General features: G+C 37.5%; 1 protein-coding gene across 1 annotated transcript in view; it reads left to right on the top strand.

Annotated features, from left to right (window-relative positions):
- Positions 1-25,205, top strand: part of fat2 (FAT atypical cadherin 2) — a 46,436-nt gene extending 21,231 nt beyond the window's left edge. The window contains exons 10-23 of the mRNA XM_052089135.1: positions 477-673; positions 834-987; positions 1,639-1,872; positions 2,843-3,232; positions 8,115-8,326; positions 9,585-9,722; positions 9,966-10,109; positions 11,222-11,419; positions 12,199-13,000; positions 13,982-14,136; positions 19,857-20,298; positions 21,310-21,469; positions 22,521-23,035; positions 24,352-25,205. Of these exons, the coding sequence (XP_051945095.1) occupies positions 477-673; positions 834-987; positions 1,639-1,872; positions 2,843-3,232; positions 8,115-8,326; positions 9,585-9,722; positions 9,966-10,109; positions 11,222-11,419; positions 12,199-13,000; positions 13,982-14,136; positions 19,857-20,298; positions 21,310-21,469; positions 22,521-23,035; positions 24,352-24,833 (4,223 nt within the window). The 3' untranslated portion in view covers positions 24,834-25,205. The remainder of the gene's footprint in view (positions 1-476; positions 674-833; positions 988-1,638; positions 1,873-2,842; positions 3,233-8,114; positions 8,327-9,584; positions 9,723-9,965; positions 10,110-11,221; positions 11,420-12,198; positions 13,001-13,981; positions 14,137-19,856; positions 20,299-21,309; positions 21,470-22,520; positions 23,036-24,351) is intronic.
- Positions 25,206-26,239: the final 1,034 nt, after the last annotated feature.

Here is a 26,239-nt window from a genome sequence, read left to right as displayed (position 1 = left end):
ACCAATAATTTTTGTAATTTATTTTTTATTCTGTTTGATGATTCTAGTGATGCAGAAACTGTACACTTTTTACCTTTAAAAACTATTCCTGGAATGTATTTCTAATAGTTTTGCAATTACTTTTCTGACTTAAAAGTTCAGCTTTGACATTTTTCTTTAGCCCTTTGTAAAAATAGTTTTATTTTGGTCTTAAATACTCATGGTGTTGTTTTTTTGGTAACACTTTACAATAAGGTTTCATCTTCATTATTGTTAGTTAATAAAAATACAATTGTTCATTGTTAGTTCATGTTCATAGTGCATTAACTAATGTTAACAAATTCAACTTTTGATTTAAAAATGTATTAGTACATGTTAAAATTAACATTATCTGAGATTAATTAATGCTGTAATAGTATTGTTTATTGTCAGTTCATGTTAACTAATGTTGTTAACTAATGGAACCTTATTGTTAAGTGTTACCTTTTTTTCTGAAGATGGAGATCCATTGGGACAGTTCTCAGTCACAGAAGCAGGGGAGGAGTGGACAGTGATTTCCAAAAGTCCACTAGACAGAGAAGACAAAGACAAATACAACCTTATGATAATGGCCACAGATGGAATGTTTCAAACCTCTACCAATGTGGAAGTCCATGTTCTTGACATAAACGACAACAGTCCTTTGTGTGAGCAAGTAAGTCGTACATTCTCCAGAAAACAATTCTACTACGTATATAGTAATATATATATTTTTTCATGTATTACTCACGAATAGCAAAACAAGATGAATTTGGTGTTGTTTCACAAAGATGGCAACATATTTTATTGGAAAATATATTTCCCATTTTTTTCAGTTGCTTTATACTGAAGCAGTAATGGAAAATACCCCATCAGGCTTTTTCATCCTAAAGATAGCTGCTTCTGATCCCGATATGGGAACAAATGGACAAGTTTCATTCACTCTTCATGGCCCTAATGCAAACAAGTTCCATCTTGACTCCAGAACTGGTAATTCTGATCTCTAGAATGTTTGTCAGGTTTCTAGTGGCATGCACTGTTTGAGATTGTTTATGCTTGATTTCAGGAAATAAAATCAGTAAAGACAAGACACAGGTCTCTCAGGCAGCTTGAAATTTTTCTAATTTCTTTTTAACAATGAGTGATTTATGATACAATTTATTTGACGTACTCTATACCAGGGCATCCTATCTAGAAACATCTCACAAAGACAGTTATTTTGTGTTACCTTGATGTATGAATACAATTTTTTGGGTCAATTTTAGAAAGAAAGGATTGAGTCTAATTGAAAAGCTCTGTATCGCTAAGTTTCAGCAACAGCAACTCGTAAATGCCTGTGTTTTTACAGCCACATGAATTAAATGGTCTGAAACCACTAACTCCAAGTAAATAATCATATGTGTCACATGTATTAAACAAATAACTAGTCTTGGCTTGTCTCAGATACCATACTTGTTAAAACACAGTGTGTAACCCTCCCCTGCCAAAAACTTTGTAACTTTGAACTCAGTAATATTTTGCGAATTGCTAACTTTTACACAGAAATAAATAATACTAGTAGAATAGTATTTTTGAAAAGCAATGAACAGAAATTTAAGCTGAGTGCATATTTATAGCATTTGCTAAAATTTTTTGGAACAGGACAGCTATCCACTCTTGCTGTCTTGGACAGAGAGCAGGAATCAGAGTATGATGTTGTTGTCAAAGCGACTGATGGTGGTGGACGCTCTTGTCAGGCTGACATCACGCTCATGGTGCAGGACATGAATGACAATCCGCCACAATTCTCCACAAGCCATTATGAGATCACTGTTTTTGACAACACTACAATTAGAACACCTATTGCTGTCATCTTTGCCAAAGATCCAGACACAGGTATGGGTATGGCACTATTTTCGTGCACACATTACAATGTCTCAAATGACTGCTTTGAAGCAAAACACATTCACAAATTTCTGCTCATACAGTCAGAAAGCATTAAAATTCCCCCAGCTCTTTTTGCTTTGACCCAGCACATAAAGGTGAAAAACTAAAGGTATGCAGTGTTTGATGTGGGATTGAGAGCTGTGACAGAGAAACATGATTTGGGAGGGATAGACCACACCTGGAGATGTGTGTGAACATGCAGAGTATACACACTGCCTCCCATCATGGAGAATCATGTGAATTTGAACCGCTTTTTCAAACTGAAATATGGCTGTAACAAGGGATTTCACTGTTTAAAAGACCAGCATAGCTGATCTCCTGCATATGTTGTGTTTTGGATGCTGGGGCCGGATTCATGAAACATTCTTAAAATTAAAGGTCTTCTTTACCATTTTCTTCTTATTTTTTAGTCTTTCTAAAGTTAAGAATTTTGAATTCCTGAATAGACTTCTTAGAAAAATTCGTAACTTTTTTCTCTTAAACCATTAACGTTTATAACCATCCATGCTGCTTGTCCAGCTTCACCAACTACATTTTCCTTGTGAAAAGCATGATTATACTGATACATAACAGCTAGATCCACACCAAACCAGGATAGCAATTTAATTTCAAAGTTTTCTTTTCAACAGACTTTATTACATCTAAATAATTCTATGAATAATTGATTTAAGCGCAAGTATACACAAATGCATAAAATCAAAGAACACAGTGTATGTTTGCTTTTATCTCACAAGGTTAATATTATTTAAACATTAAATTATCAAATTATTAGTCAGCACTATTAAACTTATATTTGTATTGCTTTAATGATGCTTTTGCAAACAAGGCACAAACTCCTGGTTTTTAGCCATCTGTTGCTGTGCTATTCTGTTCTGACTGTAAAATACTGAGCCATTTTTTTGTTACATAACTCTTCCAGGTATAAACTCAGAGATTAGGTACTCTCTTCAAGGAGCCGACAGTGGTTTCTTCTCTCTAGATGAGATCTCGGGCATTCTGAGACTGGAGAGATCTCTTGCGGATGAGACCAAGTCACCCTATGTGATGAAAGTGAAAGCCACAGACCGAGGCCTCCCTCGCCACCTATTCTCCATTGCCACAATTACTGTACATGTGGTCATGCTGAGTGATTACCAATCATTGTTCCTTAGTCCAGAGTACTCTGTACAGATCCCAGAATCATCTAAAATAGGGTCGGAGGTGATAAGTGTGTCGGCACTTGCCAAGGATGGCACTGAAAACGAGCCTGTGCGATATACTATCATCTCTGGCAATGAGGCTGGCAGATTCCAGTTAAACCCCATGACAGGTAAGGGCTTTTGATTTATGTTTCCCTGTTATGATTGTTTGGTAGTTGTTTGATATGTTTTGTAGTTCTAAATGATGGAATAATCTGTTTCCCCCACTTAAAATAGATAAAATATAATCTGCAGCATCTGCAAACAAATGATGCTAGACCTTTTCTTAGAAATACCTTCACTTTTTAATTTTTTTTTTACAAATGTTTTTTAACCAACTGTCGTCAAGGTGATTTTAGTGGATGTTTGAATCAGTTCCCCAAAAACTCTCACAGTTCATCACATTAACTATTAACTTTTATCACTTAAAAGTTCACTAAATTCTTTTTACGAAATGCTTTGCTGGAATTTAGAGCTTGTGAAATTTTTGAAATAAATGCTTGTTATTTTGTTACTTAATGCAAACATTATATATATTTTAAATATGTTAAGTGTCCAAAAACATCACACATTTCTGCCTTTTATTGAAGTATAAATACTAATCATAAGGAAAACAGACTTATTTGTATATTTAACTTTGTATCAGTGTCACTCCACAATATAATGGCGTCTATTAGGTTTTTGATCCATGTGCATGTATTACTCAACATGTATTATAGATGTGATATGTTAGACTGACAGCATAAGCATGATGTCCATTGATCCTCTCCACCAAAGCTCATTCCTATAGCGTGAGGCAGGAGTCTTCTTTGACATGAGTAAATGTTAAACTGAGGAACCTGTGCCGACATGTTTTGAATCCACACACAGGCATTTGTCAGCTTGTTTATTCCCATCCATTCATTGCGCTTAGTCTCCCTTCTCTCTCTCGCTGTCTGTTCTCCTATCACAAATCCTCAGAACCTTCATCCTGCGAGACTTTCATGAGGGATTCAGCCAATCTCTTTATTAGTTGTCAAAAAACACACAATTGTGAGTTCTGCCTGATAGCAGGCATTCTGCAGAAATCAACTGGCTATTTAGAGGTAATTTCATTCTAAAACCTATAAGCCCAATGTATAGCTGCTTCTGCTCTTACAGCAGATAAAAGTCAAGCTCAGTTCTGCTGGGTATGCATTTTGCAACAGTACTTGATTTTTCACTTTTCGTCTGGTGTGATGATTTATTTTATAGTGCATTATAAACAGTATTTGATGCGGTTAATGAATGCTAAGAATACAGGTGATACATTGCAGTTATTTATTGTGTTCAGAGGGATTTCCTTCCAGGTACATTGAGCTCTTTTGGTGAACTTTGCTTGATTTGACCTTATTATTTTAGGTTATTTCAGAAGGAATGTGACCTGTAGCCTCAGAACTGTAGTTAAAGTAGTGAAGTGAAACTTCAAAAACTTCTTATCTTTAAATTTATCAAAAGCACACATCCCCTTTACCTAACAATGTAATAGCTAGAGGCATAAACACATTTTACAACTATATTAACCAAATGCTAACTGCGTATGCAAATATTTGAAGTGATGTGATTAAAAAGAAATGTAATTGTGGTGCACACATCTAAAATGTGTTTCTTTTATGTACAAAAATATTTACATTCATCTTCGTATCAGATAACTACCATAAAAAAGCTCATCATAATTTGATTAAATATGTAACACCACTGACATTTAAAAAGAACCTTTAAATCACAGGAGGTTTTTAATGGCATTTCACAATAATATAAGCCTGTGGACAGTCACTTTGTGTTTATAGCTCACTATGCCTCGATAAGCATAATCATTGGCCTCAGGTAAAGTTTCCTAAGTGTTTTCCAAAACACTTTTTGCATTTGTTGTTGCAACTATACCACAAGTGACCCTTTTTAAATAGGAATATCTAATAAATAAACACAATTATTTTTATTACCTTGATTGATGGGCCTGCATGTATGTATCATTAAAATTGTGAGGTGCCAACCAAAACCAAGAGTTTTTTTTTGTGATGGCAAGTGACTCGGTATGTAGTAAACTGTAAGCTAATTAAAGGAAAAGTTCATCCAAAAATTCTCTCATCAATTAATTACTCTCATGTCATCCTAGATGTGTATGACTTTCTTTCTTCAGCTGAAAACAAATGAAGATTTTTAGAAGAATTTCTTAGCTCTTTTGGTCCATACAAAAAAAAGTGAATGGGTGCCAAAATATTGAAACTCCAAAAATCACACATCGTAAAGGGTATTCATTTGACTCCAGTGGTTAAATCAATGTCTCCAGAAGCGATTTGACAGGTGTGGGTGAGAAACAGATCAATATGTATGTCAATTTTTACTATAAATTCTCCTCTCTGTTCAGTCAGTCTCCACTTTAACGTTCATATTCTTCTTCTTGTGTTTTTGGTGATTCACATTCTTCATGCACATGCCCCCTACTGGGCAGGGTGAAGAATATCTAGCAAACACTTACTTAAATATTGATCTGTTTCTCACCTACACCAATCATTTCACTTCAGAAGATATGCATTTAACCACTGAAGTTGTATGGATTACTTTTATGATGAATTATGTGATTGTGACGAGGAGGAGGGCGTAGCAGGGCCGTGATGGTGCACCGGGCAAAGTGCATCCGGATGCCGGCGAGCAATTCTTTTTTCTCTCCCCTCTCTCTCTCTGTCTGTCTCTCCGCTCGCCATTTCCCTCTCCCCACGCCTCCCCTCATCTCTTCCCCAGGTTCACAGGAGGCAGGATGGACCACCGGCTGGAAGGGCAGCGTAAGTCAGTCCGGTGGCATCCCGGCCTGAATCGGGCGGGGGAGGAGTGTGACGATGAGGAGGGCGTGGTCTGGCCACGGTGGTGCACAGATGGCACTGAATCAGCGGGAGAGCGAGATAAAGGGGAGCTTTATTTAATTAAAGATTATGTTGACTGTTCAGGCAGTTCCCACCTCCTCCTTGCCCACCTTTACCTGTTACAGTGATTTTTGGAGTTTATGTGAAATTTTGGCACCCATTCACTTGCATTGTATGGAACTACCAGGGGCAGGGCACTAAAAATTAGCTCTGCCACCCACCCAGGGCTTTACCCATCCATGTCGTGCATTGTGCATAACAATGTTCCTGGACACACCCCTGGAACCTACAGAGCTAAAATAGTCTTCTAAAAATCTTAATTTGTGTTCTGCAGAAGAAAGAAAGAAACACATCTGGGATGGCATGTGGGTGAGTAAATCATAAAATAATTAACATTTTTGAGTGAACTATTCCTTTAAATGCATTCAAATTATTTATTTATTTTATTTGGGCACAAATTTTGAAAATAGATGGAGCAATTTGAGTTTAGACGTACTTTTCATGAAAATTTAGATGAAAAAGAGAAAAAATGCTTCGGAAAATTATAGATTTTCTTGTGAATTTTCTTGAGCAGCTGTGCACATTTTTTTGTCAGTAAAACACTGACATATTTGACATCAGCTTTAGAGTATAAGACTACTAGACAACTACTGTGACAATTCAAGAAACACCTGAATCATGTAAACCCTTCACATTGCTTAAAATGTTTTTAATTGTTTTTTAAATTTCCAGTTTTTGCATCTTCCAGTAGAGGTCACAGTTTTACATAGTATTATCCACAGTTCAGTGTATATCTCATGACAAGATCAGTGGGTTGTGATCACTGCACTGATGAAGTTATTTCTGTCATTCCTAGCAATTGAAAGCTAGAAATAGGACTGGATAAAAACCTAATGCTGTTGTCTGACATTGATGGTGTTTGCAGTCCATGTGGACTTGTTTTGTTATGAACGATGAGCCATTTGATCCATACCAGCCTGCATCACTCTCCATCTTAAAACAATGATCTACCAATAAACATTTGTGAACCATGTCATGGTGAAATGCAATGTGTTTTGAAAGCGAGCACTAATGCATCTTCAACACACTTGACAATGACAAGGGTTCATTTTTTTAGACCAGGCTTACTTACTATTGACATCCATTCTTGCATGGATCACAAGGTCTTTATGTTCAAACAGAAGCACACACACACCTTTATTGACAGACCATGCACCAAAGACAAACACAGGCCTGTTATTAATACAGTGTTGGGTCTCTAAGAGAGCCATTAAGTGACACAACATGGGCCTTGATCTTTAAAATCAATTAAAAGAAACATTACAGAGTGCAGTTTTGCACTTGTTGGAAACTGGATTCTTGTGCAAAGCAGGAATGCTGCCGTTTGGTCTGTGGCATGGCAATGTGGCATGTTTGTTGTTCTGTGGCACCCACCAGCTGTTTTTAGAATAAAACAGCTTTTTTAAGGTTACTGACATGACTGGTGTCACTTCATCTCATGTCATCATTAATATACATATGTTTTAAAATTGCATTTAATTTCTTTTGGATTAACATTTTTTAATGGAGAAAAAAAATCACTGAGTGCACTGGGAACACTTAGTAATTTATGAATTTATTGCATTACATAACAAAATATGCTAAGTGGCATCTGCAGCAAAAGATGCAAAATCTTTTTTCATGACTAACTTCACTTTACCATTTTTGCAATTACTTTTTACTGGTCCCAAGGTCGTTTTAGTGGATGCATGAAGTCCGTTCCCTTAAATTCATACAGATTGCCATCAATGTAAACAGGAGTACAGCCCAGAACAGTACAGCAATTGTTTCATCATTTAAAACCCAACAAACTTTCCCTTTTCTATCTTCTCTTCAATCTATTTGTTATTTTTAAATAAGGAAGCACAGGTGTTTTTATATTTTATGTTTCATTCATTCATATATTTTTAAGCGTGGTTTAAGTGTCAGAATACTTTTTGGGCCCACTGTATATCCAAGAAAGTATATCTTAAAAAATAAATTTAACTCAAAAGCTCTAATATTCAAGCAAAGCTCAGCTCTCTCCATGCCATTTTGAAAAGAACACTGCATGCCCGACTATGATTGGATGTGATTTTTTTGCTCTGTACTACAGGTATGCTGTCTGTGAATGCCACGTTGGACTTTGAACAGAGCCGTGAGTATTACCTGTCAGTGGAGGGGACGAGGGGCAAACCATTGCTCAGTGACATCGCCACAGTTCTCATCAATATCACGGATGTCAACGACAACCCACCTGTCTTTAACCACAGTAGCTACAGTACAGTGATTGCAGAGGATATATCACCTGGGGACATGGTTCTGCAGGTATCACAAACTGTTCCCCTTAACTGTCACTGCAACTCTGACAATAACAGCTTTTAAAAAATAGGTCCAATCTAGCTCAGTTCTTACACAACCCTTGGCATAGGTCTGATTACTTCATGGCAAATTTCCTCACTTCATATGTAATTTGTCTCAGATGTTCTCCACAATAATTTCTATGGAAAATTAAACAAAGTAAAGACAACTGTTCTCAATCTAGTGACTGGATTCCGACAAACTATTGTGGCAGGTGCCGAGTAAATTATTTACTGCATCTGTCAGATAAGTGATCAGAAAAACATTTTGAATAAATCTGTCAGCTAATGGTGATTGCATATTAGTACTCAAAGTCTGCTCAGTTCTTAGTTGTGTCTGATGCAGACCACTGGGTTAGAATTTGCATTAATTCTGGGCCTAAAAGCTATGCTTATGGACTCCTTGAAATCGCTTGACGAGTGCACGTTTTTGTAAAATAGCCAATTGGTTTTAGCTAACATCACAGTAATGAACCATGATTTGCTACTTGGTAGTCGATCGAGATATTCTAGCATTTTGATTGGACAAAAATCTGTGCAGTCAATCAACATTTTTTGTCCATTTTCCCAGAAGAGAAATTTTTTTAATTTTAAATGCACATATCTTTTAAAAATGCATTCAGTATAATCATTTAGTTTTGTAGGGGTATGCTAACATATAGATGCCTTTAAAGATAACAGACATAACAGCTGTAGATAACAGCTACAAAACATAAATGTTTATTTAACGGTGTTATGGTAGTTGCTCAAAAACAGTAATCCGCTACAAATTACAAATTAATTATCTAAAATGGTAATCAGATTATTTTACTAATTACTTAATGTAAAGGCAATCACATTACAAATTGCTTTACTTTTAAGTTACTTTCTAAAACAATGTTCACTTTAAAAAATTCTGCTTTTCTGTAAATAATTTCATCCCTGCCTTTTCAGCTGCCACAGGAACACAAACAGACAGACATATTATGAAAGTAATTCATGTTTTAAATGCATTCTACATAAATAATATTATTTTAGAAATGTGTGTAACCCAATAAATAATGCACTTAAAAGCAAATAACTTGATTGAAAGTCAGTAAAATTTCACAAATTTAAATAGTAATGCATTACACTACTTTTGGCTAAAAAGGTAATGAGCTCACAGTAACTAATTAAATTGTAATAAGATTACACCCAACTCTGGTCTTTAATACCACTGTCTGTTGTTCATTGTGCATCAATCTCAGGTAACAGCCGTTGACTTCGATGGGCCCCCAAACAACTTAATCGTCTACTCCATCGTGAGCGGTAATCCCAAGCAGCAGTTTAACATCGACCCTCGCACGGGTCACATAACAGTGCGCTCCATGCTGGACCGGGAAGAGGTGAGCATGTTCTGTATTCAGTTTCGAGAAGTACAAGAGCAAGTCTAGATGACTTTCCTAAATCACCAGCCATAACACGTACCAACTTGTTTTATCAGGGATTCAGTTGTGTCTGTGATGAAACCACTGATCAGGGCAGAGCATTTTAATCACTACTGTGTATATTTGACTGCTGGTATTGTGTATTCATGTCAGGATGTACATATCTTCATAATCCCACTGACAAGGTCTCTTCCATTTCAGATAACACACTACTCATTAACTGTGCAAGCAGCCGATGAGGGTGTTGCCCCGTTATCCTCTGCTGTACAGGTGACAGTGACTGTATCTGATGTCAACGACAACCCACCGATGTTCTCACAGATCAATCACAACCTCATTCTTCAGGTAAAGATGCTTGATTTGGCACAGTTTAGGCTGTGTCTGAAATCGTAAGGCAGCTGCCTTTCTGCCTCGCTGCCTTTAGTCAGTCCACAACTTTACAAACAGTGTTTTTGTATGAAAGTAACTCATGATCACGATGTCACGCGATCTGATGAGCCTAAGTGTAAAAAACTGGTTTATATCGCAGGAGAGATTCCCGAGGGTCTTGGGTTCTGTCTTTTATTGCTTTGACCTTTGAACTTAGGGCCTCTTTGCAGAGAAGTTTTCAAATTGTATGGGATCAAGACAAGTCTCTTTGTTAGTTTTATTGGCCAGATGTGAGACTTACTGGCACCTGAAGTTTTTCATTTATGACATTGTGGAATTCCAGGATTAAGATTGGGTAAATCCTAGATTCAAATCATGTTGTTTCAATTCTTCTGCATGTATAATCCAACACCTGTTTGTATTTTCCATCAATGTTGGACGATCTGATCCCAAGTGTGTCTCAAGTGTGTTCAGTTGTACCAATCCGTAAACGTTAAGTTTTAAGTTTGAAAAGTATAGCAACAAGACTTAAACAATATGCATGTTAACATGATTTTAATGTGATAAAATATCACATTATTACATTAGTACATGCTTTACAAATGGTAGCGCTTTGTTAAAAAATGCAGACAGAGTGATCAAAATCTCCATCTGTTCTTACTGTTTTTTCATTTCAGTAGAATTGGACTGTAGTGTTTAAGCTTTGATATTTTGTTTGCAAAAAATCTGGAAATGAAATGCTGGTGCTGTTACAGAAATACGCTATTGATTTGACAGAGCCAGAAATGGCTAGAAACAGGCATACATCAGGGCTTATTGATCATGGTTATTCACTTCCAACAATTTGTATTATTTACCACTGTCTGCCATGACACAAACTACTGTTGCTACAGTGATAAAATACAGTAATATCTTGGAATGAACTCCATGTAACCAGCGAGCATGTACTGTTCGTCTTGATCAAAATAAACAACAGACCTATGTTATTTGTTTGTCTTCTCTCAAGTAAGGACAGCTACAGCTTTGTTTTACATCATACTTTATTTTCTGTGCATTTGTGGGTTGAATTATGTTTTTATGTCTGACAGGAAGGAGAGGCTGTGGGCAGTGGAATTTTGCAGCTGCTGGTTACTGACAGAGATACACCTCAGAACGGCCCTCCCTTCTCCTTCCACATTGTCTCAGGAAATGAGGATAAGAGCTTTCACATTGACCAAGGAGGACTGCTGTCCATAACCTCCCCACTGAGGAAGACAGGCAAGCCTCAACATCTGCTAAAAATCCAGGTGAAACATTTCATACAAACTGCAATTACAAGCAACATATGAAATGCTCATTTGGAGTTCTGTAAGATTTTACTCACCTTCATATTATTATAAGCCTGTATGACTTTCTTTCTTCCATGATACACAAAAGGAAAAGTTAGGTGGAAGGTAATGGGCTCAAAATAGTAAAGTTGAACTCCAAAAATGACTAAAAAGCATAATAATAGTAGTTCATACCATACACTATATTCCAAGTCTTCTGAAGACCAAACTAAAATTCATGTTAAAATTACAGAAAATCTTGCCCTCCATCGCAGGCTCTCAAATCACATTTGTGTGCGTATCCATTTAAATATGATGCGTCAAGATGTCAGTGATATGTGCAATACACCATTAGATCTGGAAGGTTTGTCAAGCTGTATTGTTTGTATTGCATTTTATTTTAGTATGTGGCTTCTGAAGACTTGGAATATATTGCACAATTTGGATGGAATTATTTTATTATACTTTAATGGTGCTTGTTATTTTGAAACTCACCAACCCCAGTCCTTATTCACTTGCATTTTATGGAAAAGGGCATCTCCTGTTGTTTTGTGGATGACAGTCATACAGGTATAAGCGACATGAGGTTGAGTAAATGATATATTCTGAAGTATTCCTTTAAATGGAATATGATATATGGTACAGTTCTCACAATCTGCCCAAAACACAGTGATCTTAAATAACATCTTAAATTATTTAAAGTGACTTTTTAAAGGTCATTGTGTTGTACAAACTTCACATAAATATAATCTCCACAGGTCACTGACAGCGGGCACCCTCCGCTCTCCTCTATATGTGTGGTGAAGATCAACATCACAGAGCAGAGTAGATATCCACCCACTGTGACTCCACTAGAGGTGTTCATCACCACTGCTGGGGGTATGTTCTCGAAACGGGTGATCGGCAAGCTACACGCCACCGATCAAGATCCACATGACATCCTTTCTTACAAACTCGTCTTTGATACCCTGGAAAGAGGCCTGTTCTCTGTAGACACAGTGGATGGAAAGATTATAGTAGAGAAGGACCTGGATCCTGGCCTGTATCACCTAAATGTGAGTGTTTCGGATGGGAAGTTTAGTGTCTGGGCTGGGGTGAAGGTTCACGTTTGGGCTGCTTCACAGCATGCTCTGGATCAAGGATTCACATTGCAGTTAGCTGGTCTTTCGGCCGAGGAGTTTGTAGCTGATCACTGGAGAAGCCTGCAACGCAACCTGGGCTTGGAGCTCAACATACCCAGACAAGAGCTACACATAGCCAGCTTGCAACAAAAGCCAAACTCTGTCAACATGGAGGTACTGTTGGTCCGCAGAGCTCAGGATGGCTCGGTTCAGCCCGTGCCTGCTCACCGTCTGACTGGGGTCCTCTCAGCCGTGGAAGATTCACTAGGTTTGAATGTTCTGAGACTGAAGCATGATGGTTGTGTGGGTGTTGGGTGTCCACCACTGGGTTGCAGAAACTCAGTAGTGATGAGAGAGGGGAGAATGAGTAACTATGCCACAGCACGAGCTAACTTCATCACACCACAGCACAGCTGGGAGAGTGTTTGTTCCTGCAATGGTAGGCCACTAGATCACCATCTTATTATGAATTCCACTGAGAAATACACTAACACAGAGGCCTTTGAATATTATTTTTCTTTTGACTGTTCCTTATAAATAGGAGTAGTTCATTCCAAAGTGAAAATTCTTCACTTACCCCAGGTTGTTCCAAACCTGCACATTTTTCTTCCTTCCATGGAACACAAAAGTAGAAGTTTTAAAAAATGTCCAAGCTGTCCAATTTCCAATATAATGGAGGTTGGGGCTGTCAAGCTCCAAAAAGGACAAAAAAGCACTAAAAATTATATTTCACTATATTTCAAGTATTCTGAAACCAAATGCATACATTACTTTTTATCAAAATAAAATCAACAGTCACTGATATTTTCCCATCCATCTTATAGAGGAAATTTCATATCTAATTTTCGCTAATACAAATTTAAAATTGGCACTTTAAAACATGTCTGTGTTGCTAAATGCCAGTTCTCGTGTGTTTCATTAACCAGTTTGAATACACAAAAGGATGATTGAGATTTGGCCACTGGCTTCTTTTATTTTATGGACAAGAGCAGCATGGATATTTTGATAAATATTCTTTTGTGTTCCACAAAACACAGATTTGGAACAATGAGGGTAAGTGATAATGACTTTTCATTTTTAGGTGAACTATTAATTGAATCACCAAATCGAATATACTGGGTTAAATAAAAGCTAAAGTCAGTCGATAGTATGTGTGGCATAATGTTGATTACCACAATAAATCATTTAGACTTCATTAATCATCAAATAAATCATTTAGAAAGTCCCTTTTTTCTTTAAAAGCTGTCAATTGAGCTTAACTTGAATACTCCTTTTAAGGAGTGAGAAAAAAAATATGATTTACATTAATTTATGACTGTAATACTGTGTACTTAACCTAATGCCATTAATCATTTAACAATAAGCCAATGGATTCACATTTTACCAAATGTATTTACAATTTATGCTTGCTACATTGCAGAATCTGCTGTGAGATTCGATGGCAAGGGTTATCTGAAATACCTCTATCAAATGGAAGAGGACAATCAGAACTTCCATCTGTCTCTTCGACTTAAGACATCAGATACTGAAGGCACAGTAATGACCACCAATGCCTCTGACTGGGGAATATTAAAGGTACAGCAGTTTCCAATTAACAAAATAATAAATAAATTAATATTATGTCTGTGACATTTAAGCACACAAGCTCTAACTTACTTAGGATGTGCATTGATGTATGTTTAAGCAAGTTAAATACAAAGGCAAATATGTTTGCAAACCTGATAACAATGAACTGATCACTGCAAACTTTATTCAACCCTGTGACAAATTGGAGGTTCATTAAGCATTTTATTTTTTTCCCAGAAGTTTGCTTTAGAAACATGTTTTATTTCTCATGAATGATTAAATGTGAATTAGACCTGTTAAAATTTAAGAGCACACGTTCCAGAAAGCAATGAAAAGAACTCTTGAAGTGGTTTTCAAACCAACCTTTGAGCACAACAGTGATGAAATAGCCTGTTTTTATGAAATGAGTGTTATGACAAATTCATGGCTGTGTGCTTTTCCTCCATTAACTCAAAGCCCAGTGAAGATTCTTTTTGAGTATTTGTTTATTAAACTGGTCTAATGCAGCTTTGATGCTTTAGTTACAACACCTAATCTAAAAATGGCTAGATTCTATGTATTGTGAGTCATACTGTATAAGGAATGTGCCAAGCACCAATTAAAACTGCAAACTCTACTTCAAAATTCCATGACATCTCTCCCAAAGATGCCTCATATATACATCATAATAGAATATTCAATTTTAAGTTGCTTGCAACATCAAAAGTGCAGTGTCCTTTTTTTTCAAAGCTTTACAGAACCTCTGGGTTTTGAAACTTTGCAAGCTGGTCCATATCATTATCGAAGAGGGGCTTGTAATGAACGATAGTGAGACAAACAGACCCAAGAGCAGAGGAACAGATCAAAAGATTTTTTAACAGTACTAATGAGCAGTCACTGGGTTGAGGAATGTTGAAAATCCTGACACCGGCTGCAGCAGCTGGAAGCGATCTGGCGCAGTCCAGGAAGTCCTGAGTAGGTACCCAACATTTCTCCTCAGATCCATAACCCTCCCAGTCAACCAGGTATCGGAACCCTCTGCCCCTAAGCCTGACGTTGATCAGTCTCCTGACCGTGTATGCCGGAGAGTCATCAACAAAATGCGGAAGAGGTGGTACGGTTGTGGTGGGGTGTAATTCAGAACTTAAAACAGGTTTGATTTTGGTGACGTGGAAAATGGGGTGAATACGCTTAAGGTAAGGAGGACTAATGACCTTGGTGATTGGAAATGGCCCAATAAACTTGGGACACAGCTTACGTAAGGGAAGTCGGAGCGAGATGTCCTTAGAGGAGAGCCAAACCTTCTGTTACGCACACGTAAGCTGGGGCCTTAGCCCGGTGCCGGTCCGCCGACCTCTTAACGTGAGTGACAGTCCATACAAGGGTTGTCTGGTCAGCTTTGCAGGTGCGTCCCCACCTCTGCATAAAGATGGAACTTGTACGTTGGTTTCTTGTGTGGGGAACAGGCTGCACTGGAAGGGTGATAACCCCGTAGATGACAATTTCAAGGAGTTTTGGGCATACTCGATCCAGACTAAATGACCACTCCAAGAAGACGAATTACAGGAGGCCACACAGTGCAGGGCCTTTTCCAGCTCCTGATTCACCCACTTGTCTGGGGATGAAACCCAGAGGACAGATTCACCATAGCCCCCAGCTGTCGACAGAATTCTGCCCAAAAATGTGACCCAAATCGGGGACCTCTGTCAGAAACCACATCGACTGGGAGGTAATTTAGGGAGAGGAGTATAATTAGCTGCCTTCAAGAACCGTCCACTACAGTACAGACCTGCCAGATATTCATTGATATAACTGTTCATGGAGCTGAGAGCAAATACAGCAATCCCCGAGATGGCGAAGTGCCGGGAAACAGTTCAATCGTACAGTCGTATGGACAATGAGGAGGAAGGGTCACAGTGCGAACCAGCCCTCAAGTCATGGTATGTCAATGGTACTCCGGATAAATCCACTGGTTCATCCTGCAACAAAACACAAGACTGGACAGGGTAAACAGCAGAGTTAAGACAAACAAGAAGGACTCCAAGCAAGAACAGTGTTGGTTGACCAACTATGTGTGGGTTTTGCATTACCAACCAAGTATGCTCCAACACTACCGCTGCCGATGGATTTAGTTTTCATTAGTTGACATGCTAGTTTATATAAACATGTACATATTTTACTAGTGGGACTGTTTCCAGATTCCCAGCCAGGATTCAGATTATTGAAATTTGAAATATGTCCTAATAAGCAAGTTTTAGTTACATTTAAATGCTGTTTCGACTAAAGCAGGCATTTCAATTGTATGCTGTATGATATAAATATGATATGTAATATGATATAAAAATAATATGAATGTTTAGATAATATTTTAACTAGTGTTTATGCTGCCTCATTATCATCAACAAAGCTTGTACTTGCAAATATGTGTTCAGGTTAAATTAGTAAAATGCACATTAAATATGCCCATATTAGAAAATCAGCATATTATAATGATATCTGAAGGATCATTTGACACTGAAGACTGCAGTAATGATGCTGAAAATGCAGCTTTGATCACAATTTGCATTTTACAATATATTCAATTAGAAAACAGTTTTTACTGTATTTTGGATCAAATAAATGTAGTCTTGGTGAGCAGAAGAGACTTTTTTTTTTAAACGGTAGTGTAGGTCTAAAATTAAGTTAAGTCTTAATGTAAAGAAAATGTATAGTCAGATTACTTCTTTTAAAATAAAACTTGATTTTGATCATTAAGTCTCCTCACATTCCTCATTGACAGGCCCAAGTGTCTTACAAATTTAAATTACTATATTGTTTTGTGTGAATGAGTGATCAGAATGGTTTTCACATAATTTTTTATAGTAATTTGTGGCGGCTGTGGCTCAGTTGGTAGAGCGGGTCGGCCACTAATTGCAGGGTTGGTTGTTCGAATCCCGGCCCACACGATTCCACATGCCGAAGTGTTCTTGGGCAAGACACTGAACCCCAAGTTGCTTCCAATGGCACCTTACATAGCAGCTCTGCTGCCATTGGTGTATGAATGTGTGTGTGAATGGGTGAATGAATCTCAGTGTAAAGCACTTTGAATACCGTTAAGGCTTAAAAAGGCGCTATATAAGTGCAGACCATTTGTAGCAAAAACTCTAGGCTACAAGATCCAGTTTTCAAAAGTCTTGTGGACAAATGTTTAGTATGTGTTATATGGCTTTATTTCAATTACTTAAAAATTTAGTTTTTTCAAAAACCATGCATAAACGTTATCTTCTCAAAAATACAAACATGTACACACATGTTGCTCACATATTATTTTAGCTCAGTTTGTGTTGAGTACAGTGTTATCAGACTTTAGCCATTAATGTGTTTTTAAGCAACTGAAAAAAGCACAAATGTCAAGGCATGTCAAAACTTCTCAAGGGCTCAAAACACCCTCAGACCCCATAGGGTTAAAAGGAATTGTTAAACATGGCCATTCAAGAAATATCCAGTGCATAGAGATACAGTACATAACACAGTTTATGTATGTGCTTCTCTAGAGATTTATCATTCTGGTGCATCTTAGCAAATTCCTATTGACTGAAGTCTCATTAATATTTTAATTGGAGAGGAAAGACAGCTCATACTTTGGGAACATGCAAAACTTTAATTAACTTAGTCATAAATGAATACTTTTATCTGTTTTCTTACCTTTTAAGTAATTTCTTTAAAATGGAAACTGAGCCTATTTGACAAGAGAAAGAGAAAAATAGGTGACTTGTCAGTTAAGCAGCTGTAGCATTTATGCATACTGACAGTTGCAATCTAACATTGTTAAGAGAAACAAGATCTGTGGCATGATAGATACGGTGAAACTGATACCCTTTAATGCATTGAGAAGTCAGAGCATGGAGCATTGATGGCATTGATTGCAATAATTATGTTTTTCTTCTAACTTAATTTGCATCAGGTCCATTTATTTCCTGAAAGTTTGAAGTGTGCTGTCTCTGTCTGTTTTTTTTCTCTTTGTGTCTGTCTATACTTTCTAAACAGAATTTATAGGAATGTTCCAGTTTAAATACAAGTTAAGCTCAATCGACAGCATTTGTGGCATAATGTTGATTATCACAAAAATCTATTTGACTCATCCGTTCAACTTTTAAAAATGCGTCTCGAGACACATGCGTTCTGTTTCATTCGTAGCGCTGTCTATTTTAATTATTTTTAAGCAAGAACGCCTTCGGTCTCAATGGTGCCTAGGTAGCTGCCTATGTAGACAGGAGATAGGACAGAAGGAAGCTCATGAGGGTTTGCTTCTTTAAAGACATACAATGTCAGTTCTGTTTCCCTAATGATAAATGATAAACTTTAATTTGTTTGCTCAATGACAAATGTTTATATAGCTGCTGTTTTGTAGCCCATTTACAAGCAAACAAAGGTCATGTGCTATATGCTTTTTTGATGTGGACTCTGGAGGATAAACAGCCTTCATACCTGTCCAACTCAGCATTGCCCTCAAAGAACCAAATCTCAGATCGAACATTAACCACCAATGAGCTTCTCCTGGGAAAAGCTGTTCTTCCTTTTTGCGCTCATCTCAGAATCTCCACCACCAGCACTGCACACTCAGCTTACCCCAGAGCAGCAAAATCAAACAGCAGCCCCATCCAATGAAAGCAAATGAGCAAATCCCATGGGCTGTCTTGTATCAGATCAGAGCAAAAGGCTCTGTACTCGTCTCTCACATCGCAAAACCCTCTGAAGATTCTGCCGCAGCAATTAAGAGGCTGGTGTAAAGGAGATGATGCTTAATAATGCATACTCTTAGCATCAGTGTAATACTTTCAAATTTGATGTACACACAAGCAAAGTCTTTTTAATGCACCGAACAGGAAACTAATACATGAATATGTGAGCCATTATTTGTCGGTGAAACGCTGAGGAGGCATAATGTCAGTGTGCATCCTAATGCTCCGGAGTGGAGTGCGCCTCTGCCTCACGAAGTTGTTGGTGAGGTTTAAAGAGAGCAAACTCTGCGTTCTCCCTCAAGCTCTGTCTTTCACAACTACCTTCGGTGCTCAAAGAACTTCTTAATTCCCACAGAGCAAGCGAGGAGAGCACACACTTCCCACTGTTTTCAGTTACTGATTCGATTGTAGAAATTCACTATTCACTGCCAGCCATGATACATTTAATCCATGAGTGAACATTATACAATAACAGGGCAGTTACTGAGATTAAGCAAGTAATCTTTCGGCTGGTCATGTGATCCTAACCATGTTAAGCATGACCCCCATATGTGGACTCTCTCCATGTAGAATAAAACAGCCTTTATAAAGTTACTGATATGACATGCGTCTTCATCTCATGTGAGTGGTCATGATTTTATGCAAGTTTCAAGATTCCAAATCATTCCTTTAGGAATAAAACTTTTTTATTGAGAAATAAATTGGTAGCACTTTATTTTACAGTACTGTTCCACATTTATGTACTATATAATTACAACAACTACAATAATTAACCCTAAACCTAACCCTAACCTTAACCTACATTAAGTACATGTAGTTACCTAATCTTACACAATATTTTCTTGGGTAAGTACACTGTAATATACTGAAAGTAGATACTAGAAGAAAGTAGTACTGTTAAGTAAAGTGCAACCAAAAAATTACTGAGTGCACATTTGAATAAAAAGAGCCAAATTAGCACAATTTCAAGATGTCATTCAAGACTGCAACTGAAAGTGTTGCCAAATGTATTTGTGTTTGTTTATCCAGTTGGTGGACAAGGAGCTGTGGTTCAGATATAGATGTGGAAACATGTACCCTACAAGCCTGCATGTGGCCAACCACCCAGTTGCTGATGGCCGATGGCACCATGTCTCTCTGGAGGTCAATGGCACAACCCTGAGACTAACCATAGATGCCAGCCACACCAACTCCATCATTCTGCCACAGCCTTGCAAACTGACACAATCTGGTGGGGCCCTAGTGCTGGCCAGCTCTAATCCAAGCACAGATCCACAGCGATTGGGCTTCACAGGATGTTTGGAGAGCTTAGAGTTCAATGGAGAGGCAATGAGAAGAGAGGAGGGGGTGCCAGGAACTGGTCCACAGAGTGGCAGACACTTTGGAATCTACCAGTGCTGCTCTGATGTAATGATCTGTGCCAGTAATCCTTGTGAGAATGGAGGCACTTGTGTTGAAGACTCCAGTGAAGGTCGGAATTAAATGTTACTTTTAAGAGGGAATTTACTTAAAATGACTTGTTCCACTGCCTACTGATAGCATTGTTTATTTACATGTGCTAACTGCATTGTTTTAGCAACAATTCACAAAGGGAATTATATACCGCAGTTCCCCATTGTGCAGGCTGGTTATGAGTGCTAGATTAAGGAGTATGCAGCAGAATACCACAATCTGTCATAACCAACCTTACTGGGACTGCAGAGTATCACTCCACCATTGCAGTCCAGGCACTTGAATTGGCTCTTTAAAATGCAGAAAGTGTGCATATGCCCAGTTATAATGCTCTTCTCCATAATGTTATCATTTGATGAATTACTGCTGCCATGATTACTAGAAAATCAACACAAACAGATTGAATTATATGAATATGTCTGGTGCATATACAGTGCCTGGTCAAGTTGGAATGCGGATGCTTAGTGAATAACATGGTGTCTGAAAAGCATGTCACACCTGCAGGAGATGCTGAAAAAAGCAAGATGTGGGGTAACAGACATAGACATCCGTCTTGCACATGTTTACATTGGAAAACAATTGAACAGCACAGATGAATGCAAAAATGCAGGCTTTCAAGATTAAATTCTGCATGGTAAACTTGTGGCACTGTTTAGTGAATTCACCCCAATTTATTTCATGCATTAAAATCTTGTTGCATGTCATAAAAGTTTAAAGACGGGAACTAATTTTAGTGCATTAAAAAAGTCCCTTAACAATTTAAGAGAGAACAAATTGAGAGATGGTGTCAGAAAGATACAACAGAAAAATAGCAATATGTCAATGGAGTATATGCATGAAAACTTGGCAGCACTACACAGATATGGAAATAAAGCCAGGGAGATAATAATCTCAACAGTATCTCCATCCAAAACACTTCCCAATACATCTTTGATCTCAGCCCCAAAAAGTTCCTATCGAGAAATCTTTGCTAGCCTGACCATTTCTATTGCAGAACTATAAGACTTATGATTTTACGTTTTTCAACCAGAGTTTCGCTGTAGCTGTCCATTGCTGTTCTATGGCTCTCACTGTGAGAAGGACTCTCTGACTGTCAATCCTTGCACATCCCAGCCCTGTTCCCTTGGCTTATGTGTGCCAAGCACTCAAGGTTACATCTGCAACTGTTCTGATCAAATAGCTGGAAACAGGTGAGACTCACATAGAAGAGCTCTTGTGATTACACACACGTATCCTCCTCATAACCTTGGTGAAGACATTAAGAATCAGTATAATTTGAATGAGAATGAATGTTTGTGTATTCAGTCCTTTCATCTCTTTCATGAACACATGTGCACAAAGCTTACATGCTTTAAGTGCATTTTGCGTTCAGTTGTAACTGGCTGTGTGCTGAATTACAAGTGCCTTTGAGTTAACGAATCAATACATTATTGATTGGACCGTATTCATATATAACCCCAAAGCTTACACAAATTAGTCATGGAGTGAGAATTCCAATCAATAAATATCATTCTGTGTGTCTATCTCCATAAGCTTCAAATTATTAAGCCAAATTGGGTTATGTATATTCATTATTGAAAACCGAGAAAGGATATGCAGGATGACATATGGGCATACTGGCATATTTGAAAGGGATAGTCCACCTACAAATTTTTATAATTTACTCACATTATTCCAAAACCATATCACTTACTGTCTCCTGTGGAAAACATGAACGTTTTGATGCAATGTAAGTAACAAATGTCTGATGCTAATATTCAGCCTAAATTCAGCTGTTTCACAGAAGAAAGAAAGTCTTATGAGATTTGATTAACATGAGCATGAGTGAATGATTAAATAATTTTCATTTTTAGGGTGAACTATCACTTTTTATAGCATTTTGCTAATTATTCATGGCATAATTATTATGCATGCAGCTTTGGCCTCATACTAGTTGAGATTACATGGATTATTTGTACTTTCAAAAATTTATTTGTCTCACTGCAGAACAATTTACAATGAACTAGTGAAGGCAAAAAAGTGATTACAGAGATAAACTTGTTGACAAGTGACAGGATCTAAGATGTACATCTTCCCTTATACATTCAAATAAATTTTACCCTAAAAACATTATGTAAAATCTAGTGTCTAGTGAGACATTTTCAATAAATGGTAATTCAGTTCTGTTATCTATTACTCAGTTTCAGAACATCTAGATCAGTATGGCCCACATGCCTCCTACATTGTCAATTGTCTTTGCAGATGTAAAATGGATGCATGTACTCCAAATCCATGTCTCGCTGGTTTTGCCTGTTCATTGGCAGAGAACTCAATCCACTGTGAGCGCACCACGTCACCTCCTTACATGGAGATTGCTGAGATCTGTGCAGGCATATTGGGGCTTTTCCTTCTGGTTGTGGCCTTTATGTGTTTCCGAAAACACTATGTCAGAAAAAAGAAGCACAAGTCAGGCTGTGTACAAGATTCCAATGGTTACTTTCCAACTTTACCCAAAAGTGTGATGAAAGAAACCGAGATCAGCTCTCCAATGGAGACCGGCACACTTATGATTGGATCAGGAAGTGATCTGGACCACAGCCCCTTCCGTTCACTGAAGCCTCGTGAGCAACGGGAGCTAGCCCCACAGGTAGGGCCTCGATCGCAAAGGCCTCAAGGTCCTGTGATTTGCAGCGTGGCCCCCAATCTACCCCCACCACCATCTTCCAGCTCAGATAACGATTCTGTAATGAAAAACAACTGGGAGCATGACTATGAAGGTAAGGCTATTGTCCTAGCTTCTACAGGGTCTTCAGTTAATTTGGAATTTATAAAAGATGAGACAGGTGGAGGACAAATCACTGGGTATGCTTGTGCAGGTCAATGGAAAAATATGTTTGCGTCATATTCAATTATATCTTCTATTTACTGCATCTCTCCAGCTCTGCCTCTTTTTTAACTATGGCTTATCTGTAATCATCACATTTGTTATTGTGAAATACTTAAATCTCAAGGACAATTTTACATCTTAATCACTCCAGCATTTCTTAAATAGTTGAGAATAAAATTACATAATAAAGGAAGCATGAAATAAAATAAATGCAAAAATCTGGGTTACAGTGAGTCACTTACAATGGAAATGAATGGGGCCAGTTTTTAGTGGGTTGAAAGGCAGAAATATGAGTTTATAATTTTATAAAAGCATTAACATTGATTCATCTGTTAAAACTTGTGTATTATTTGAGCTGTAAATTTGTCTAAATCGTCATATTTACAGTCATTTAAAGGTTTGTCAATATTACATCGTTATGGCAACGTAGTTGTAATATTGGGTATACCTTTGCACAGAAAAGATTAGTAAGTGATTTTATCACTCTATAATCATGTTGTGAGTATTTTAACAGTCAAACAGTGAGTATTTTAACCTTTACAGATTAGCTCCATTCACTTCCATTGTAAGTGCCTCACTGTAACTGTAAAAAAATAAAAGGAAGGGCAAGTCAAAAATAATATTTGAGGCAAGCATTTTTATGGCACAAATGCTGACTATTGAGCTTAGCTCGAATTGAACCCGGAATATTCCTTTAATGACCCTATACACTTTTGATGAGTATATACTGTATGTGTGTGTATATATATATATATATATATATATATATATAAGGGTTAAAGGGACAAATAAAAATCACTTACGAACGTTTTTTATATTTATATGAAAGGGTATTTACATTAAAAGGTTAAAGGGACGGTTCGCCAAAAATAAATCTTTCGACATAATTTACTAACCCTCATGTTCTTCTAAAGCTGTATGGGTCTTATTTCTTCCAATTAACACAAAAGTAAATGTTAGGCATCATTCACATTCATTGCATCTTTTTTGGTTAAAAAAAAACCGTCAATGGTGAAAAAGGCTAACATTTTTCCTTATATCTTTTGTGTTCCACAGAAGAAAGAAAATCATACAGGTTTGGAACATTATGAGGTTTAGTAAATTATGACAAGTTCTAGTTTTGGGTCAACTATCCCTTTAAATAAACTGCTTATAATGTATACCTATAAGAGCAATACATTAATGCCTTTAAATTCTCATTTACAGTGTATCCAGCTGATCCTGACTACTACGGTCGACCTTCCGTTCAAGCCGTTCAAGAATTCCCACAGTTTGACATTGTGGAGAGCACGTACTCAAACGCTTCAACCGAGTCCCGCAGAAACTCTCGTTTTGTAGGCTTCCCATTTCCCCTAGAGCGAGCCGATCGCCGTGCTCCATTGCCCCCTTGTTACAGCAACCAGAACTTAGATGACTTCCTGGGGCCGGATGGGCTGCCCCTGCCCAGCTCTCAGTGCCCTAATGAGTACACTGCCATAAGCTACTACCCTACTAAGCACACTCACAGCCTGGACAACGTTTCCAGTGGCTATAAGAGACTCAGTGTGCGCTTGAGCGTGGCCCAGCCTTCCTATGCAGACAGTAGTGGAACCATTCGAGCTGGATCTGCCAGAAGGACATCTCGCAGTTATGCTGGCTCAGATATGGTGGAAAGTGACTATGGCAGCTGTGAGGAGGTGATGTTCTAGGCAACAGATTGAGGACTCCAATGGATCAAGTGGCCAGAATGTCTTAAAAGGTCTTGTGTGAGTGGGGTCACAGAGGGGAATGTCATGTCGTACATATAGTATTTGAAGCTCAATGGCCGAAAGCCACAGAGGCAATGAGACTTTCAGTATTAATAGTTATATTCAGGGAAAAAACATCTTAAAATAAAATATTTGTTTAAAATCAAGCTTTTCTGGTTCGCCCTAAACACATCCTCTGTAATTATTGCATGATCTAAAACGTCTACAGTATGGTTATAAATGATATTGTCTAGAGATTATGCACCCTCAATTGGTATTACAGTATGTATTGTCACTTCAATCAGACCCCATCCTGTTCTTTTTAGAATATATATATATTATATATATATATATATATATATATATATATATATATATATATATATATATATTATCAGCATATTTGTTAAACGACTGATTGTAGTGTTGCATGTCATTGTCATATTAAAAGCACGCTGTGGGACAGCTGATTATATTTTCTTCAAGCCCCATATGTGCTCACAGAAACCAGTGCGCCATGAAATTTGAACAGTTTTCAAACATGCCATATGGTTTGTGCATTTTTGGTGGGTTCATGGAATCCAGACCACATTTCACAACAACAAAAATAGCGGTTTAGAGTGAAATTTATGTGTTTGAAATGATATCAGTGGTTGTTGGAGAATTTATTTTCTGACTCTTCTGTTGAGATGTGTCTAAATTGCAGTACTTGGTGAAGTAATTACAGTAGCCTAATGCAGTAATTTAAAATGTGAATTCTACACTGGTTTTAGCTTCTAATGCTGCAGACGTTATGCAGTGTTAGAACTTTTCAGTGATCAAAGGCAATCAAACTCAAGCCATGGGATATATCTTTGCAGCTTCTTATGGCTCAATTATGCTTCTTGACAAACTGTCACAATGCTTACTAATCATGAGAAATATAAAAAAATATTTGCCAAAGTAGGAAAACTAGGACAGAGAGAAGCAATTTATATGTGTGAATATTAAACACAACATCTGAATTTTATATTCTAAAAAGATTCCGTCTTTGCTATGTATTCATAAATGTGATGTGGTTTTTAAGGTCCAATATTCTGTTGTTTTGATTTGAAAAGTTATGAATACGGATTTCCATTACAGCACTTCTTATTGAATGCAAAGTTGATGTGAATGCTGCTGGCACATTTGATTCATTTAAAATTTCTGACAGCGCACTGACCATGTCATCAAATTATATTGCATGTGCTCAATGAAACTGCACCCCTCCTTTATTGATTGCTACTGTATTGTAGTGTTTAGTCTGTAGTGTTTCAAAATTGACATAGTTCAGTGTTTATGTATATTAATGGCAGCTGTTGCAAGTATTTGTAGAGACTGTGATGTTC

Source organism: Xyrauchen texanus, chromosome 23, assembly GCF_025860055.1.
Source record: "Xyrauchen texanus isolate HMW12.3.18 chromosome 23, RBS_HiC_50CHRs, whole genome shotgun sequence".
NCBI classification, from domain to species: domain Eukaryota; kingdom Metazoa; phylum Chordata; class Actinopteri; order Cypriniformes; family Catostomidae; genus Xyrauchen; species Xyrauchen texanus.
This window is presented reverse-complemented; position numbering and strand designations above follow the sequence as displayed.